We start from the raw sequence: 15,404 nt of genomic DNA, 5'->3' as shown, positions 1-15,404 counted from the left end.
GTTGAATTCAATTTTTCTCTGCTTCAGCCTCCTGATCAACACAATAAGAATAATGATGGAACTAATAATGGGGCCTTGCCAGGAGAGTGGCTGAAATAACAAATTATTTCATCACACATTGAAAATGTATTTCACAAACTCAAAAAAAAAAAAACAAAAAACAAAAAACCACGTCTATGCGATTGCATAAAGACAGCTCTGCATTTCCACAGCACTTGTAGTACTCTCTAAAGATTCAGACAAACTGGGCTAAAAAAAGAATGCTTGCATAACAAGACTTTTATCACCCATGTTATCTCCTAAGCCTCCCCAGAGAAGCAAACTGTGGAATTTGTAAGCAAATATGTGGGGGTTCACCAAAACGTTCTTTTGATTTGCGTTTGGAAATTTTTGGTTTGAGATTTTTTGGGAGTGGGGAGCTAGCAATTTTTTCACTTCAATTTAGAGGGGTAGAGATGAAAGCTCCCTAAATAGTATGCCCAAAATAGTAAATGCCACACTGTCTCAGCAGGGCAATACTGAAAAGAGGCTACTTTTTTTGTTGTTTGTTTTTTGACATAGGGTCTCACTGTCACCCAGGCTGAATGAAGTGCAGTGGTGCCATCACAGTTCACTGCAGCCTTTACCTCCTGGCTCAAGCAATCTTCTCACCCTCAGCCTCCAGAGCAGCCTGGATTATAGGCACACACCACCATGTCCAGCCAATTGTTTTGGTTTTCTGTAGAGATGAGATCTCCCTATGTTGCCTATGCTGGTCTCAAACTCCTGAGCTCGAGTGATCCTCCCACCTCAGCCTCCCAAAGTGCTGGGATTCTAGGCACAAGCCGCCACACCCAGCTATCTTCACTTTTTATGTATAAATTGAACATAATATAGTGCATGAACAAATAATCAGTATATCTATGGTCTTAAAATTTCATGGTGAAAAGAATAATTAGGCGGAAATTGTCTAAAAAGGCTCCTGAAGGGGTTGACAATGAAAAAAGGGTTGAGAAACACCGACCTAAGGAAAGCCCTCCTCAACTGGTGAGCACCTGCAGAGCATCAGTCATGTCTCTGTTTCCTTCTCTTTGGGTCCCTGAGGTCTGAGATCATGACTTGACTCTGGCCTGGTTATCTTCCAGCTCTGCTTCACACAGTGGTTGGGCCATCTCCCAAAGCTGTAGAAATGTGTATGAAGCCTTTCATGTGTCCCAGATTTCTACCAACCACTATTTTCCTTCAGAACTTTATCTTTTTGATCTGCTTTCTGAATGTACTTACTTATCTCAAGGCATATTAAAAGATAACTACATATTTTAGCATGACTTGAGATAAGCAAATACTTGTCTTCAGCATGTTTTTGGCACTTCCAATATACTATCTTCTATTGGCCACCATGGGTCAAAATTATCCACCAGCACATGAAATCAAGGCTGAGAGAGACTATGGCACAGTCAAGAGATGAGTGAATGCCTCTCAGATTGAGGAACACACTGTATGGCACACCCACCAGTGCTCACTGGCTGACAGCATATATTCATTCTTCTGTATAGAATTGAGAAAAATTCACAGACATGGTATACCCCATTGCTGTCACGCACACAGATAGACAACTATCTCAAAAGAAGTGGTCTACTCTCGCCACTTCTATTCAATATAATACTGGGAGTTTTGCTAGAGCAATTAGGCAAGAGAAAGAAATAAAAGGCATCCACGTAGAAAGTAGGAAGTAAAACCATCTGTTTGCTGACAACATGATTATATATATATATATATATATATATATATATCTCCATAGAGACTCCAAAAATGGAACTGATAAATGAATTCAGTTAAGTTGCAGGATACAAAAATCAACATACAAAAATCAGTATCATTTCTATACACTAACAAAGACTCTCTGAAAAAAATTTAAAAATCAATCTCATTTATAGTAGTTACCAAAGAAATACTTAGGAATAAATTGAACCAAGGTGGTAAAAGATCTCTACACTGAAAAGCATAAAACATGGACAAAACTGAAGGCACAAATAAATGGAAAGATACCCCATGATCACAGCTTGAAAGAATTAATATTGTTAACTTATCCATAATACCCAAAGCAATCTACAGATTCAATGCAATGATGGAGATCAATATTCCAACAACATTTTCCACAAAAAATAAAATAAACAATTCTAAAATTTACATGGAACCACAAAAGACCTCAAATAACCAAAGTAATCTTGAGTAAAAAGAACAAAGCTGGAAGCATCACACTACCCCATTTCAAAATACATTACAAACCTATAGTAATGAAAACAGCACAATACTGGCATAAAAACAGACACATTGAATAATGGAACAGATTAGAGAGCCCAGAAATGAACCAGAGCATTTACAGTCAATTGATTTTCAGGGAAGATGCCAAGAATGCACAATGGGAAAGAAACAGTCTCTTCAATAAATGGTGCTGGGAAAACTGAATATCCACACAGAATAATAAAATTGGACCTGTATCTCACACCATATACAAAAATCAACTCAAAATGAACTAAAGACTTAAACATAAGAACTGAAACTATATAATTACTAGAAGGAAGCATAAGGGAAAAAAATCAATGACATTGGTCTAGGCAACGATTTTTTGGATTTGACCCCAAAAGCACAGGGAACAAAAGCAAAAACAGACAAATAAGATTGCATCAAACTAAATAGCTTATGCACAGCAAAGGAAACAATTAATGGAGTGAAGAGACAACCTGAAAATTGGAAGAAAATATCTACAAATCATACATCTGATAAGGGGTTAATATCCAAAATATACAAGGGATTCAAACAACTCAATAGCAAGGAAACAAATAATCCAATTAAAAAATGGGCAAAGAACCAGATAGTTATTTCCCACAAGAAAACATACAGATGGCCAACAGGTATATGAAAAAAAGAATGCTCAACAGCGCCAATCATCAGAGAAATGTAAATTAAAACCAAAATCAGATATCACCTCATACTTGTTACAATGGCTGATATAAAAAAGATAAAAGATAAAAAGTGTTGGCAAGAATCGGAGAAAAGGATGCCCTTGTACACTGTTGGTGGAAATGTAAATTACCCATTATGGAAAACTATATGAAAGTTCCTCAAAAAACACAAAATAGAACTACCATATGATCCAGCAATCCCACTTCTGGGTATTTATCCAAAGAATTTGGAATCAGTATGTCAAAGAGACAGCTGCACCTCATGTTCACTGCAGCATTAGTCACAATAGCCAAGATATGGAATCAACCTAAGTGTTCAACAATGGATGAATGCACAAAGAAAATGTGGTATATGTACACAGTGGAGTACTAGTCAGCCTTAAAAAGAAGCAAGTTCTGTCATTTGTGACAACATGGATAAACCTGGAGAATATTATGTTAAGTGAAATAAGGCACAGAAGGACAAATACCTCATATGTAAAATCTAAAAAAGTTAAACTCATAGAAGTAGAGAGTAGAATGGTGGTTATCAGAGGCTGGGGGAGGTGAGAGAGAATGAGGAGATGTTGGCCAAAAGGCATAAAGTTTCAGTTAGACAGGAGGAATAAGTTTTTGAGATCTATTGTATAGCATGTTGACTACAGTTAATAAGCATATATTGTAAATTTCAAAATTGCTAAGAGTAAACTCCAAATGATCTCACCACAAAAAATGTTAAATATGTGAGGTGATGGATATTTTAGTAAGCTTGAATTAATCATTCCACATTATATGTGTGTGTGTGTGTGTGTGTATCTCAAAATGCCACATTGTATCCCATAAATATATACAATTATAATTTGTCAATTAAAAACAAAAAATTAACTTAAAAAATTTTAAAAACCTTTAAATTGGTCCTCAAAATATTAAACATATAATTAATCCAGCAATTTCACTTCTGGGTCTATATATATATATACCCAAAAGAATTTAAAGCAGGAACATTATACACCCATGTTTATAGTAGTATTATTCACAATAGCCAAAAGGCAGAAGCAACCCAAGAATCCACCAATGTTAATGGTGTATAAGAATGCTTGTGATTTTTGCACATTAATTTTGTATCGTGAGACTTTGCTGAAGTTTCTTATCAGCTTAAGGAGATTTTGGGCTGAGACAATGGGGTTTTCTAAATATACAATCATGTCATCTGCAAACAGGGACAATTTTACTTCTTCTTTTCCTAACTGAATACCCTTGATTTCTTTCTCTTGCCTGATTGCCCTAGCCAGAACTTCCAACACTATGTTGAATAGGAGTGGTGAGAGAGGGCATCCCTGTCTTGTGCCAGTTTTCAAAGGGAATGTTTCCAGTTTTTGCCCATTCAGTATGATATTGGCTGTGGGTTTGTCATAAATAGCTCTTATTATTTTGAGGTACGTTCCATCAATACCGAATTTATTGAGCGTTTTTAGCATGAAGGGCTGTTGAATTTTGTCAAAAGCCTTTTCTGTATCTATTGAGATAATCATGTGGCAGCCAAATCACGAATGAACTTCCATTCACAATTGCTTCAAAGAGAATAAAATACCTAGGAATCCAACTTACAAGGGATGTAAAGGACCTCTTCAAGGAGAACTACAAACCACTGCTCAGTGAAATAAAAGAGGACACAAACAAATGGAAGAACATACCATGCTCATGGATAGGAAGAATCAATATCGTGAAAATGGCCATACTGCCCAAGGTTATTTATAGATTCAGTGCCATCCCCATCAAGCTACCAATGACTTTCTTCACAGAATTGGAAAAAACTGCTTTAAAGTTCATATGGAACCAAAAAAGAGCCCGCATCTCCAAGACAATCCTAAGTCAAAAGAACAAAGCTGGAGGCATCACGCTACCTGACTTCAAACTATACTACAAGGCTACAGTAACCAAAACAGCATGGTACTGGTACCAAAACAGAGATATAGACCAATGGAACAGAACAGAGTCCTCAGAAATAATACCACACATCTACAGCCATCTGATCTTTGACAAACCTGAGAGAAACAAGAAATAGGGAAAGGATTCCCTATTTAATAAATGGTGCTGGGAAAATTGGCTAGCCATAAGTAGAAAGCTGAAACTGGATCCTTTCCTTACTCCTTATACAAAAATTAATTCAAGATGGATTAGAGACTTAAATGTTAGACCTAATACCATAAAAACCCTAGAGGAAAACCTAGGTAGTACCATTCAGGACATAGGCATGGGCAAAGACTTCATGTCTAAAACACCAAAAGCAATGGCAGCAAAAGCCAAAATTGACAAATGGGATCTCATTAAACTAAAGAGCTTCTGCACAGCAAAAGAAACTACCATCAGAGTGAACAGGCAACCTACAGAATGGGAGAAAATTTTTGCAATCCACTCATCTGACAAAGGGCTAATATCCAGAACCTACAAAGAACTCAAACAAATTTACAAGAAAAAAACAAACAACCCCATCAAAAAGTGGGCAAAGGATATGAACAGACATTTCTCAAAAGAAGACATTCATATAGCCAACAGACACATGAAAGAATGTGCATTATCACCAGTCATCAGAGAAATGCAAATCAAAACCACAATGAGATACCATCTCACACCAGTTAGAATGGCGATCATTAAAAAGTCAGGAAACAACAGGTGCTGGAGAGGATGTGGAGAAACAGGAACACTTCTACACTATTGGTGGGATTGTAAACTAGTTCAACCATTATGGAAAACAGTATGGCGATTCCTCAAGGGTCTAGAACTAGATGTACCATATGACCCAGCCATCCCATTACTGGGGATATACCCAAAGGATTATAAATCTTGCTGCTATAAAAACACATGCACACGTATGTTCATTGCAGCACTATTCACAATAGCAAAGACTTGGAATCAACCCAAATGTCCATCAGTGACAGACTGGATTAAGAAAATGTGGCACATATACACCATGGAATACTATGCAGCCATAAAAAAGGATGAGTTTGTGTCCTTTGTAGGGACATGGATGCAGCTGGAAACCATCATTCTTAGCAAACTATCACAAGAACAGAAAACCAAACACCGCATGTTCTCACTCATAGGTGGAAACTGAACAATGAGATCACTTGGACTCGGGAAGGGGGACATCACACACTGGGGCCTATCATGGGGAGGGGGGAGGGGGGAGGGATTGCATTGGGAGTTATACCTGATGTAAATGACGAGTTGTTGGGTGCTGACGAGTTGATGGGTGCAGCACAGCAACATGGCACAAGTATACATATGTAACAAACCTGCACGTTATGCACATGTACCCTAGAACTTAAAGTATAATAAAAAAAAAAAAAAAAAAAAGAATCCACCAATGGATTATGTCTGTTTTCACACTGCTAATAAAGACATACCTGAGACTGGGTAATTTATAAAGAAAAGAGGTTTAATTGACTCACAGTTCCACATGGCTAGGGAGGCCTCAAAATCATGGCAGAAGGTGAATGAGGAGCAAGTCATGTCTTACATGGCAGCGGGCAAGAGAGCTTGTGAAGGGGAACTCCCATTTATAAAACCATCAGATCTCACGAGACTTATTCACCACCATGAGAACAGTATGGGGGAAACAGCCCCCATGATTCAGTTATCTCCACCTGATCCCCGTGTTTGACACATGGGGATTATTACAATACAAGGTAAGATTTGGGTGGGAACATATAGCCAAATCATATCAGATGACTAGACAAACAAAATGTGATATATACAAACAATGAAATATTAGCCTTAAAAAGAAAGGTAATTCTGACACATGCTACAATACAGATGAACGTTGAAAACATATGCTAAGTAAAATAACACCAGTCACAAAAAGACAAATACTGTATTAGTCCACTTATATGACATAACTAAACTAGCCAAGTTCATAGAGACAAAAAGTAGAACGGTGGTTGTCAGGGGCTAGGAGGTGAATGGGATGGGAAGTGATTGTTTAACAGCTAAGGAGCTCCTGTTTGGGAAGAGGAACCAAGTTCTGGAGACAGATGATGGTGACAGCTGCATCACCATCACATTAAGTACATGTGAATGTACTTAGTGCCACTGAACTGTACACTTAAAAATTGTTAAAATGGTAAATTTTTTGCTATGTATATTTTGCCACAATGAAAAACAAATTTTTAATACTATTTTTTAATACAAAAGTATTTTCATAAATCTGCAGTACATAAAAAAGCAGAAAAGAGGATATGTCATTACAATAAAAATGGGAGAAACGTCAGCTAACATACTCTCAACCTGCATGGCACTGTTGAGAGTGTTGAGCTGCATGGAGTTCAGGCCAGCTGTAGTGTGGACGATAGAGGCTGGGGCCTCCGAACAGAAGGGAAGACATTCACTTGCCCCTCAAAGGCCGTTTCAAGTAGCATGGCCCCATTCCTCTGGCCCATTCCAAGTTCCTCTCTTGTAACTGAGCTCCCTACGCTTGCATTCCTCCGTCGTTACTGTGCATCACATTGCCTTACTCTGGTTATATCAAGAACACACAGCTTGCCCCACGCAGGTAGCTTAAGTGCATTGATCATGGATGCAGCTCTGTGCTGCAGAGATCAAGAGCACTCTGGGGTCAGACAGGCTTGGGTTCAAATCTCAGGTTCACCACTTACTAATCCTGTGACCTTGAGAAAACTGCTTTGCCATTTGGGACCTCAGTTTCCCTATGCATAAAATGAAAATAACAATTCCTATCTCATTATGTTGTCCAGAAAATCAGATAAGGTAATGCATGCCAAGGACAGTGCTTGGCATCTACTAAGCTCTTATAAGCACTAGCTGTTATTTTAATATGCTTCTCAGCAGTGATCACAGTGCTGGCACTGAACACCAAGCAAGGCTCGATAAATTTTCTGCATCAGCAGATGTTTATTCATTGTCTGTCCTGCTTTCTGCCCTGAGCTAGATGTCCCAGAAGTAAAGCTGCTTAAGGCACAATCTCTATATTAAGAATTACGTCTTAATTCTTACTTGTGTCTCCAGCATTCTACCCAATGCCTGGCACATAGGTGACACTCAAAAAGTGCTGGTAGAGTTAAACCTAAAATCTAGTTGTCTAGCCTATATAAGTTTACATGAATTTGAGGGGGATAAAAAATATATAACCATAAAAAGAAAATATGTTAAAGAAGTATGTGACAGTGAGTTTTAATTCTTGAAAACTAAAACATATTTTGTATATTTGTCCTGTGTTTACCAACTTACAGAAAGCTATCAAACTTAGTTTCACATGTATCTGTGGGAACACATTAAAATCCCCATTTTGCAGATAATTAAGCTGACAATAGGGAGGGCCAGAGTGATTTGTGCTGGGTCACAAAGGTGAGGAGAGCGAGTCCAGAGGGCTGTAAGTTCAGAACCACTTCTGTTTCAAGGATACATCTGTCAACTTGACTGCCAAAGGGAAATCCCAGTTCTCCTGCCCACAGATTTCCACTCCAGGAGGAAGGAGGGGTCTGACTGGTGTGTGAAAAGTCAGCATTTGTGACACAAAGGCTCCCAAATTCCAAGTTACCTCCTTTTAAGAGTGGCGAAGGGAGAAAAAAGCAATTGAGCCAGTCCTCAGAGGCACAGAATACATATGACCTCAGCTTGGGGATCCATAGCTAAAGCCAGCTTTTAATTTACAAACATAAAAATAAAAAGTTTGTGAGTACCTAGTTTTGATTTTTCTGGAAAAAATAGATATCAGATCCCATCATTACTACTACTCAACAGACTCAGGGATAAGTCCTAAAGTGAAAATAAAGTCACCTAAAACACTCTTACGGTGACTTCCACAGAAACCATTTATGCAGGCTCAGCTGTGAGGGTTTATCAGGAAGTCAGGCTGATACTGGAAAACATGACCACTTGGATAAAAGAAAAAAGACACTTAAGCATAAATGGCTCCTAAAATCAAAAAGCTAATTAAACGTGGGCTCTTCAAAAAGAAAAAGTAAGTCAGAAAAGGCAAAAGCTAGCAGGAAAAATATATTCTTACTTCTGAGCATAATAAATGAGAATAAAAAGGAATCACTTTAAGAAGTTGAAGTCACCTAATTATTTCCAGATAATATTCATCAGAAACCAACTGTGAACCTCCCTGGGCATTTCCTTTCTACTCATTCCCACACGAATGGATGGAATTCTGTTCAAGGTACTACAGGTTGGGAGGAGGGAATAAGAATTAAGGTGAATAAAACCACCTCTCTGCCATCAAGGAACATAGAATCAAATGTGGGATCATGCTAGAAATGTTGGGGAGTATACATCCGCCCCACAACCCCTTCCCCTGAAAAGTGTCCCCCTAACCCTGGTCCATGTGGTCATGGCAGAGGATGAGCCATAACTGGACAACCTGACTTCCATCTTCCTGGTGGTGCCTGAGCTATGGGAGGCCAATGAGAGTCCTTCCTAAAGAATTAATAAAGAAAAAAAATAAGCTATTTTATTATTAGTGAGAATTCTATCAATATATAATATGTATGCTTGACAGTGGAGGCCCATGTTCCATTATATGGCCTGGGGAGCAGAGAAAACCAGACTACACAAAAAGAGTGGAATAAAACAGACATATAGTCTTACAGACAAGAGCTGAAGAAGGAATACCACTTGGGTTCCTGGCAGTGTTCAGTTCCCAGTAAAGACCTTTCTGAAGCCTGCCAGCCTCACCACCCTTGTACACTTACAAGGAGCTAGCCTGAAGTGGTTTCTGTTACTTGCAACCAAATAGACCTAACAAAATCCAAAGGGAGTAACCACGACACAAATTCATCTAATGAACAAAAGTATAAGTGAAGTTTGTGATGCTAGGTAGGCAAGGATTTCACCTCATTCATCTGAGGGCTGCATAGTAAAGTGGCAAGAGGGAACTCTTCTTGACAAAAGATGTGGATTTGAGTCCAGACTCCACGCTTTGCTAGTTCTGTGACCTTGAAGAAACACATTTAGCCCGCACTTAACGCAGTGCCTAGTGCAAAGCAGGTGCTCAATATATATTTGTAAGAGGAAGGAAGCAGGGAAAGCAGTTACCACATATCGGGTATGCTTATCTTTCAAGTCATTTCTCATTAATAAAATGGGAAAAAAAATTTCACTCTATGTATCTCAGAGGATCAGAATGTACATAACCACTGTGCAATTAAAAGTCATTATTAGGTTCATCAGATTAACTGATGCGTCAAATACAGACCCACTTTAGTTAATGAAATAATATTTATCTGAAGTAGGGGTTAGCTATACCCTACAAGCCAAATCCAGCCCACCACCTGTTTTTATATGGCCTACAAGAATGGTTTTTATAAATGAACATTTGCAATCAATTTGATGATAGGGAACATGAACTTTGAACCCTACTTCAGCTAAATGTTATCCCTCTCTCTCAAAAAAATCCCATTCTTCTAGTTAATATATCTGTATTATTAAAAAATTCAATTTATTATTACTATTATTATCATACAGAGTTTAAAGGATGCACAAGAAGTCAACTCAGTAAGAAACATGGCAATGAAATTACTTTTCTCATCAGTTCCACTATTTTTAGAGTGCAATGCTGTAGAACATGGGAGTTTTTACAAATGCATAAATTGCAATATAGCAGGAAAATGTGCAATAATGTCTGAGTGAGTGAAGGTGACATAACATCTTCTGGAAGTTCAACTACTCCCTTCAAGTTCAAGTTTAAAGAGGCTGGACCAGTCTGAATATGCACCAGGAACCACCTCAAACTGGAGCAAGAACACATCATCAATCATGACAGTATGTCTATGGTGTACACGACAGTACTGAATATTCATGCACCGCCCTCAGCCTCCCAAATGAACGCCTCCTAGTACAGGTTCATTCTTGAACCTAGACATGCAAAAATGAAAACAAGGGTCCATTACTAGGAAGTCTCTGAGGGTCATAACAATGGTTCTTTATACCAGCGGTTAATTCTATCCCACAAAACAAAATGAGTCCCGAGTAAAATCTGGAAATAAGTGAGTATAATTATCATTGCAATTAATAACAATAATAAAACACTTTGGAGCAACTGCTCTATACTGAGCACTGCAATAAGCACATAAAGATGCATAAGCCATGGGTTTTGACATGAAGTTTTAAAAATAATGCTATTAAGGCAAGAAAATAGGAGATATAAATGTCATATGGAATATCATAGAGGACAGATTAAAATGGAACAGTTCTACTTAAAATAGAGCACACAGGACCTTAGAACTCCAACATGACTTCTGAATCACTTTCATGGAAGCTTAAGCTCCCTTGAGAATAGAGTTTGAAAACTACAAGAATGGACAATTGGGGTCTCTGTATTTTCCTCAACCATAATATTAAGACAACAGTAATAGCTTCTGCAAAGGTTTGTGAGGATTAAATGAGTTAATAAATACAAATGCTTTTAGCAGTCAGTAGTATATAGTAAGTGCCCAATAAATATTAACTATCATTATCTTTATTAAATAGTTGTCATCATACTATACATTATTATTCATTCTGATTATTTCTTTTAATTAGATTATAAGTATGCTCCAAATTTTCACATACTCTTCATTGGCATATTTTTAATTTAATGAGCCATAAATGGCACTTTAGTTTTACTTTGATTTGAATTTATGTAATAATTTTGAGAGTAATTATTTTTGCATATATTTGTTTATTAACTATATGTTTTTCTCATTATGTCTGTTCATGAGTCTTATTCAATAACCCTATTGGAACTCCTATTGTTTTTTAAAATTAATGTTGGTTCAAAGCAGAAATAAAGTTACCTTCTGGGCTCCCTGTCTTAAGAATGTGCTGGCAAAAGTTTCTAAAATGCAGTTGAGAAATCCAGCTCCTGTGACTGAAATCCTGCCTCTTTGAATGAACTCTGTCCTGCAAAAAAACAAAAAACAAAAAACACATCTTCCATGTCATTCTATGCTTGGATATGTAAACGACAGACATTTCTAGCTGCATAATTACCACTTATAATCAATACAAAATAATATCCATAATAATTCAACAACTGCCTGTTATAAGAAGATTTTGTTTAAAGTAATTTATAGTTTATATAATACTAACAACAGTCTTATTCAAATTAAAGAATATTCATCTCATGCTGCAAAATCTCTTGTTAAAATTGAGTCTGAGGTAATTATCAATGATATGACCTTAGGTAAATAATTTCGACTCTCTATAACTTGGTTTCCTCACATGTAAAATGGGAACGACCATAATATCTTTCTTTTACAACTACTGTGGCAAGTAAATGACTTATCACACATCACAGGAATATGAAGAGTTCCTGACACATAAGTATTTATTAAATGTTAGCTACTATTACTAAATAGAGTCAGATAGAGACAAGATTAGAAAACCAGAAACCGGGAATGACTTTTTCAATCCTCGATTGGAGAAGGGGGTCAGACAGAAGAGATATGTCACCATCTCTACCAATTTTAATTACCAAAATTATATCAATATAAATTATCTTCATGTCATAAAACAGGGATCTAGATTACACTTGAGTGATAGAAGTAAGATGGCTGAATAGGAAGTCCCAAGACCTCATTACCCCCAGAGATAATGACTTAAGAACAATCTACAAACCAAATTGCCTTTATGAGAACTCCCTCAAGAATTAGCAGCACCCCAGGTGAGTGCAAAGCCAAGAAGAGCCACATCCAAGCGGATAAGACACTTTGTTACTTTTACCTATGATAGCTCCCTCCCACCTAGCATAGTGTAACGCAATCAAGAAAAAATTCACATGGATGCAGCTGGAAACCATCATTCTTAGCAAACTATCACAAGAACAGAAAACCAAACACCGCATGTTCTCACTCATAGGTGGGAACTGAACAATGAGATCACTTGGACTCAGGAAGGGGAACATCACACTCCGGGGCCTATATTGGGGAGGGGGGAGGGGGGAGGGGGGAGGGATTGCATTGGGAGTTATACCTGATGTAAATGACGAGTTGATGGGTGCAGCACACCAACAAGGCACAAGTATACATATGTAACAAACCTGCACGTTATGCACATGTACCCTACAACTTAAAGTATAATAATAATAAATAAATAAATAAATAAAAGAAAAAATTCCCAGCTTCTGGCTTCTCCCTCAGAAGGGATAGAAAAGTGCTAACTGTGCATGCAACATTCTGTCTTTAAGAGGGGCATGACTCAGAGTGCTAAAGGAAATGGCAATATACTTTCAAAAGCAAGCATGGTGGCTTGTTACACTAGAGAGACTGCAGTACCTCAGACGGACACCAAGGGTAACAAAAGATCATTGGCTCTTGAGAACAGGGGCAGTCCTCTCTGACTGGGAAATTACCCACAAGCCCAGAGAAGCTGCATCCCCCAAAAAGGTCTGAGAGGCCCCCAGAATCTCAAGCTAGGTTCATCAGTGAAGGTCTTTCCTATATGAAGCCAGTCCATAAGACTGGGAGAAGTGGCTGTTTTTTCATATACCCGAACCTCAACAAAAGATCACAATGCATGCAAAGAAACAAGTAAACATGGCCCAATCAACGAAACAAAACAAATCTCTAGAAACCAACCCTAAAGAAACAGAGATCTATGAATTACCTCACAAAGAACTTGAAATAAGCATCTTAAAATTCTCCATGAACTAAAATAGACAACTAAAGGAATTAAGAAAAAATAAAATGCAAGAACAAAATGAGACTATCAACAAAGAGAAACTATGAGAAAAATGAGAACCAAGGAGAAATTCCAGAGTTGAAGAATAATGGAACTAAAAAACAATTCACTAGAGGGGCTCATTCAATAGCAAACATGATCAAGCAGAAGAAAGAATCAGCAAACTTAAAGATAAGTTTTTATTTGAAATTATTGAGTCATGGACCAAAAAATAAATAAAAAGAATAAAGAAAAGTCAAGAGAGCCTAAGGGACTTACAAGACAGCATCAAACAGATCATTATCCACATTATGGGAATCTCAGAATGAGAAGAGAGTGAGAAAGAAACAGAGTGCCTATTTGAAGAAATCATGGCTGAAAATTCCCTAAATTTGAGGGAGGAAATTGGTAAATAAATTGAAAAAGCTCAATGAACTTCAACTAGGATAAATTCAAGAAGACTCACACCTGTGCAAATTAGTTCAACCATTGTGGCAGACAGTGTGGCGATTCCTCAAGGATCTAGAACTAGAATTACCATTTGACCTAGCAATCCCATTTACTGGGTATATACCCAAAGAATTATAAATCATGCTACTATAAAGACCTATGCACATGTATGTTTATTGCGGCACTATTCACAAAAGCAAAGACTTGGAACCAACCCAAATGTCCATCAATGATAGACTGGATTAAGAAAATGTGGCACATATACACCATCGAATACTATGCAGCCATAAAAAAAGGATGCATTCATGTCCTTTGCAGGGACATGGATGAATCTGGAAACCATCATTCTCAACAAACCATCACAAGGACAGAAAACCAAACACCGCATGTTCTCACTCATAGATGGGAACTGAACAATGAGATCACTTGGACACAGGGTGGGGAACATCACACACCAGGGCCTGTCATGGGGTGGGGGCCTGGGGGAGGGATAGCATTAGGAGAAATACCTAATGTAAATGATGAGTTGATGGGTGCAGCAAACCAACATGGCATATGTATACCTATGTATCAAACCTGCACACTGTGCACATGTACCCTAGAACTTAAATTTAAAAAAAAATATATATATATATATATAAAGACTCACACCAAGACACATTATAATCAAATGTCAAAAGTCACAGAAAAAGGGAGAATCTTGAAAGCAGTAAGAGAAAAACAACTCATCACATTAAGCTCCTATAAGATTTTCAGTACATTCCTTGGCAGAAACTTTGCAGGCCAGAAGTGAATGGAATGCCATATTAAAAATACTGAAATTTAAAAAAAAAAAAAAAAGAAAACCTACAAGACAAAAATACTATATCCAGCAAAACTATCTTTCAAAAATGAAAGAGAAATTAAGACTTTCCTAAATAAACAAAAGCTAAGGGAGCTCATCACCACTAAAGATTTGGATTACATTTAACTTTGCCTCATTCATTCATTTGTTCAACACACTGACTGCATGGCTACTATATGCTAAGTGCCATACCGACTGCTAGAGGCCCACAGAGAAGGAGATGGTCTCTCTCCTCCAGGATCTCACTGGCTAGTGGAAAAGACAAATAGACAAGTGGGAGAGTGTCAGCAATTGGAGGTGAAGCATTCCATCAGAGGAAAACCACAAGGACCCAGGTAAGGAGGCATGAAGGAAGAGACATGTCTGAGGAGCCACAAGTTATCTAAAACTGCCCAGTACATGGTATGGGGCTTGATAAATTCTTCCCACAGGAATGACTGGAGCATAAGGTGGGTGTGGGAGATGTTAGGATATGAGACTGAAAGGATAATTGAAGACAAGGTTGCAAATGGCCTCAGGCTGAGAAG

The 15,404-nt window shown here is 37.7% G+C and overlaps 1 protein-coding gene across 1 annotated transcript in view; it reads right to left on the bottom strand.

The window, feature by feature from the left end:
• PRELID2 (PRELI domain containing 2) overlaps positions 1-15,404 on the bottom strand; it is a 1,077,378-nt gene that overhangs the window by 27,242 nt on the left and 1,034,732 nt on the right. The window contains exon 7 of the mRNA XM_050794040.1: positions 11,720-11,825. Coding sequence (XP_050649997.1) covers positions 11,720-11,825 — 106 coding nt within the window. The remainder of the gene's footprint in view (positions 1-11,719; positions 11,826-15,404) is intronic.

This window comes from Macaca thibetana, chromosome 6 (assembly GCF_024542745.1).
Source record: "Macaca thibetana thibetana isolate TM-01 chromosome 6, ASM2454274v1, whole genome shotgun sequence".
Classification (NCBI taxonomy): Eukaryota; Metazoa; Chordata; class Mammalia; order Primates; family Cercopithecidae; genus Macaca; species Macaca thibetana.
Note: the sequence above shows the minus strand (reverse complement) of the source record. Positions and strands in the feature narration are given on the sequence as shown.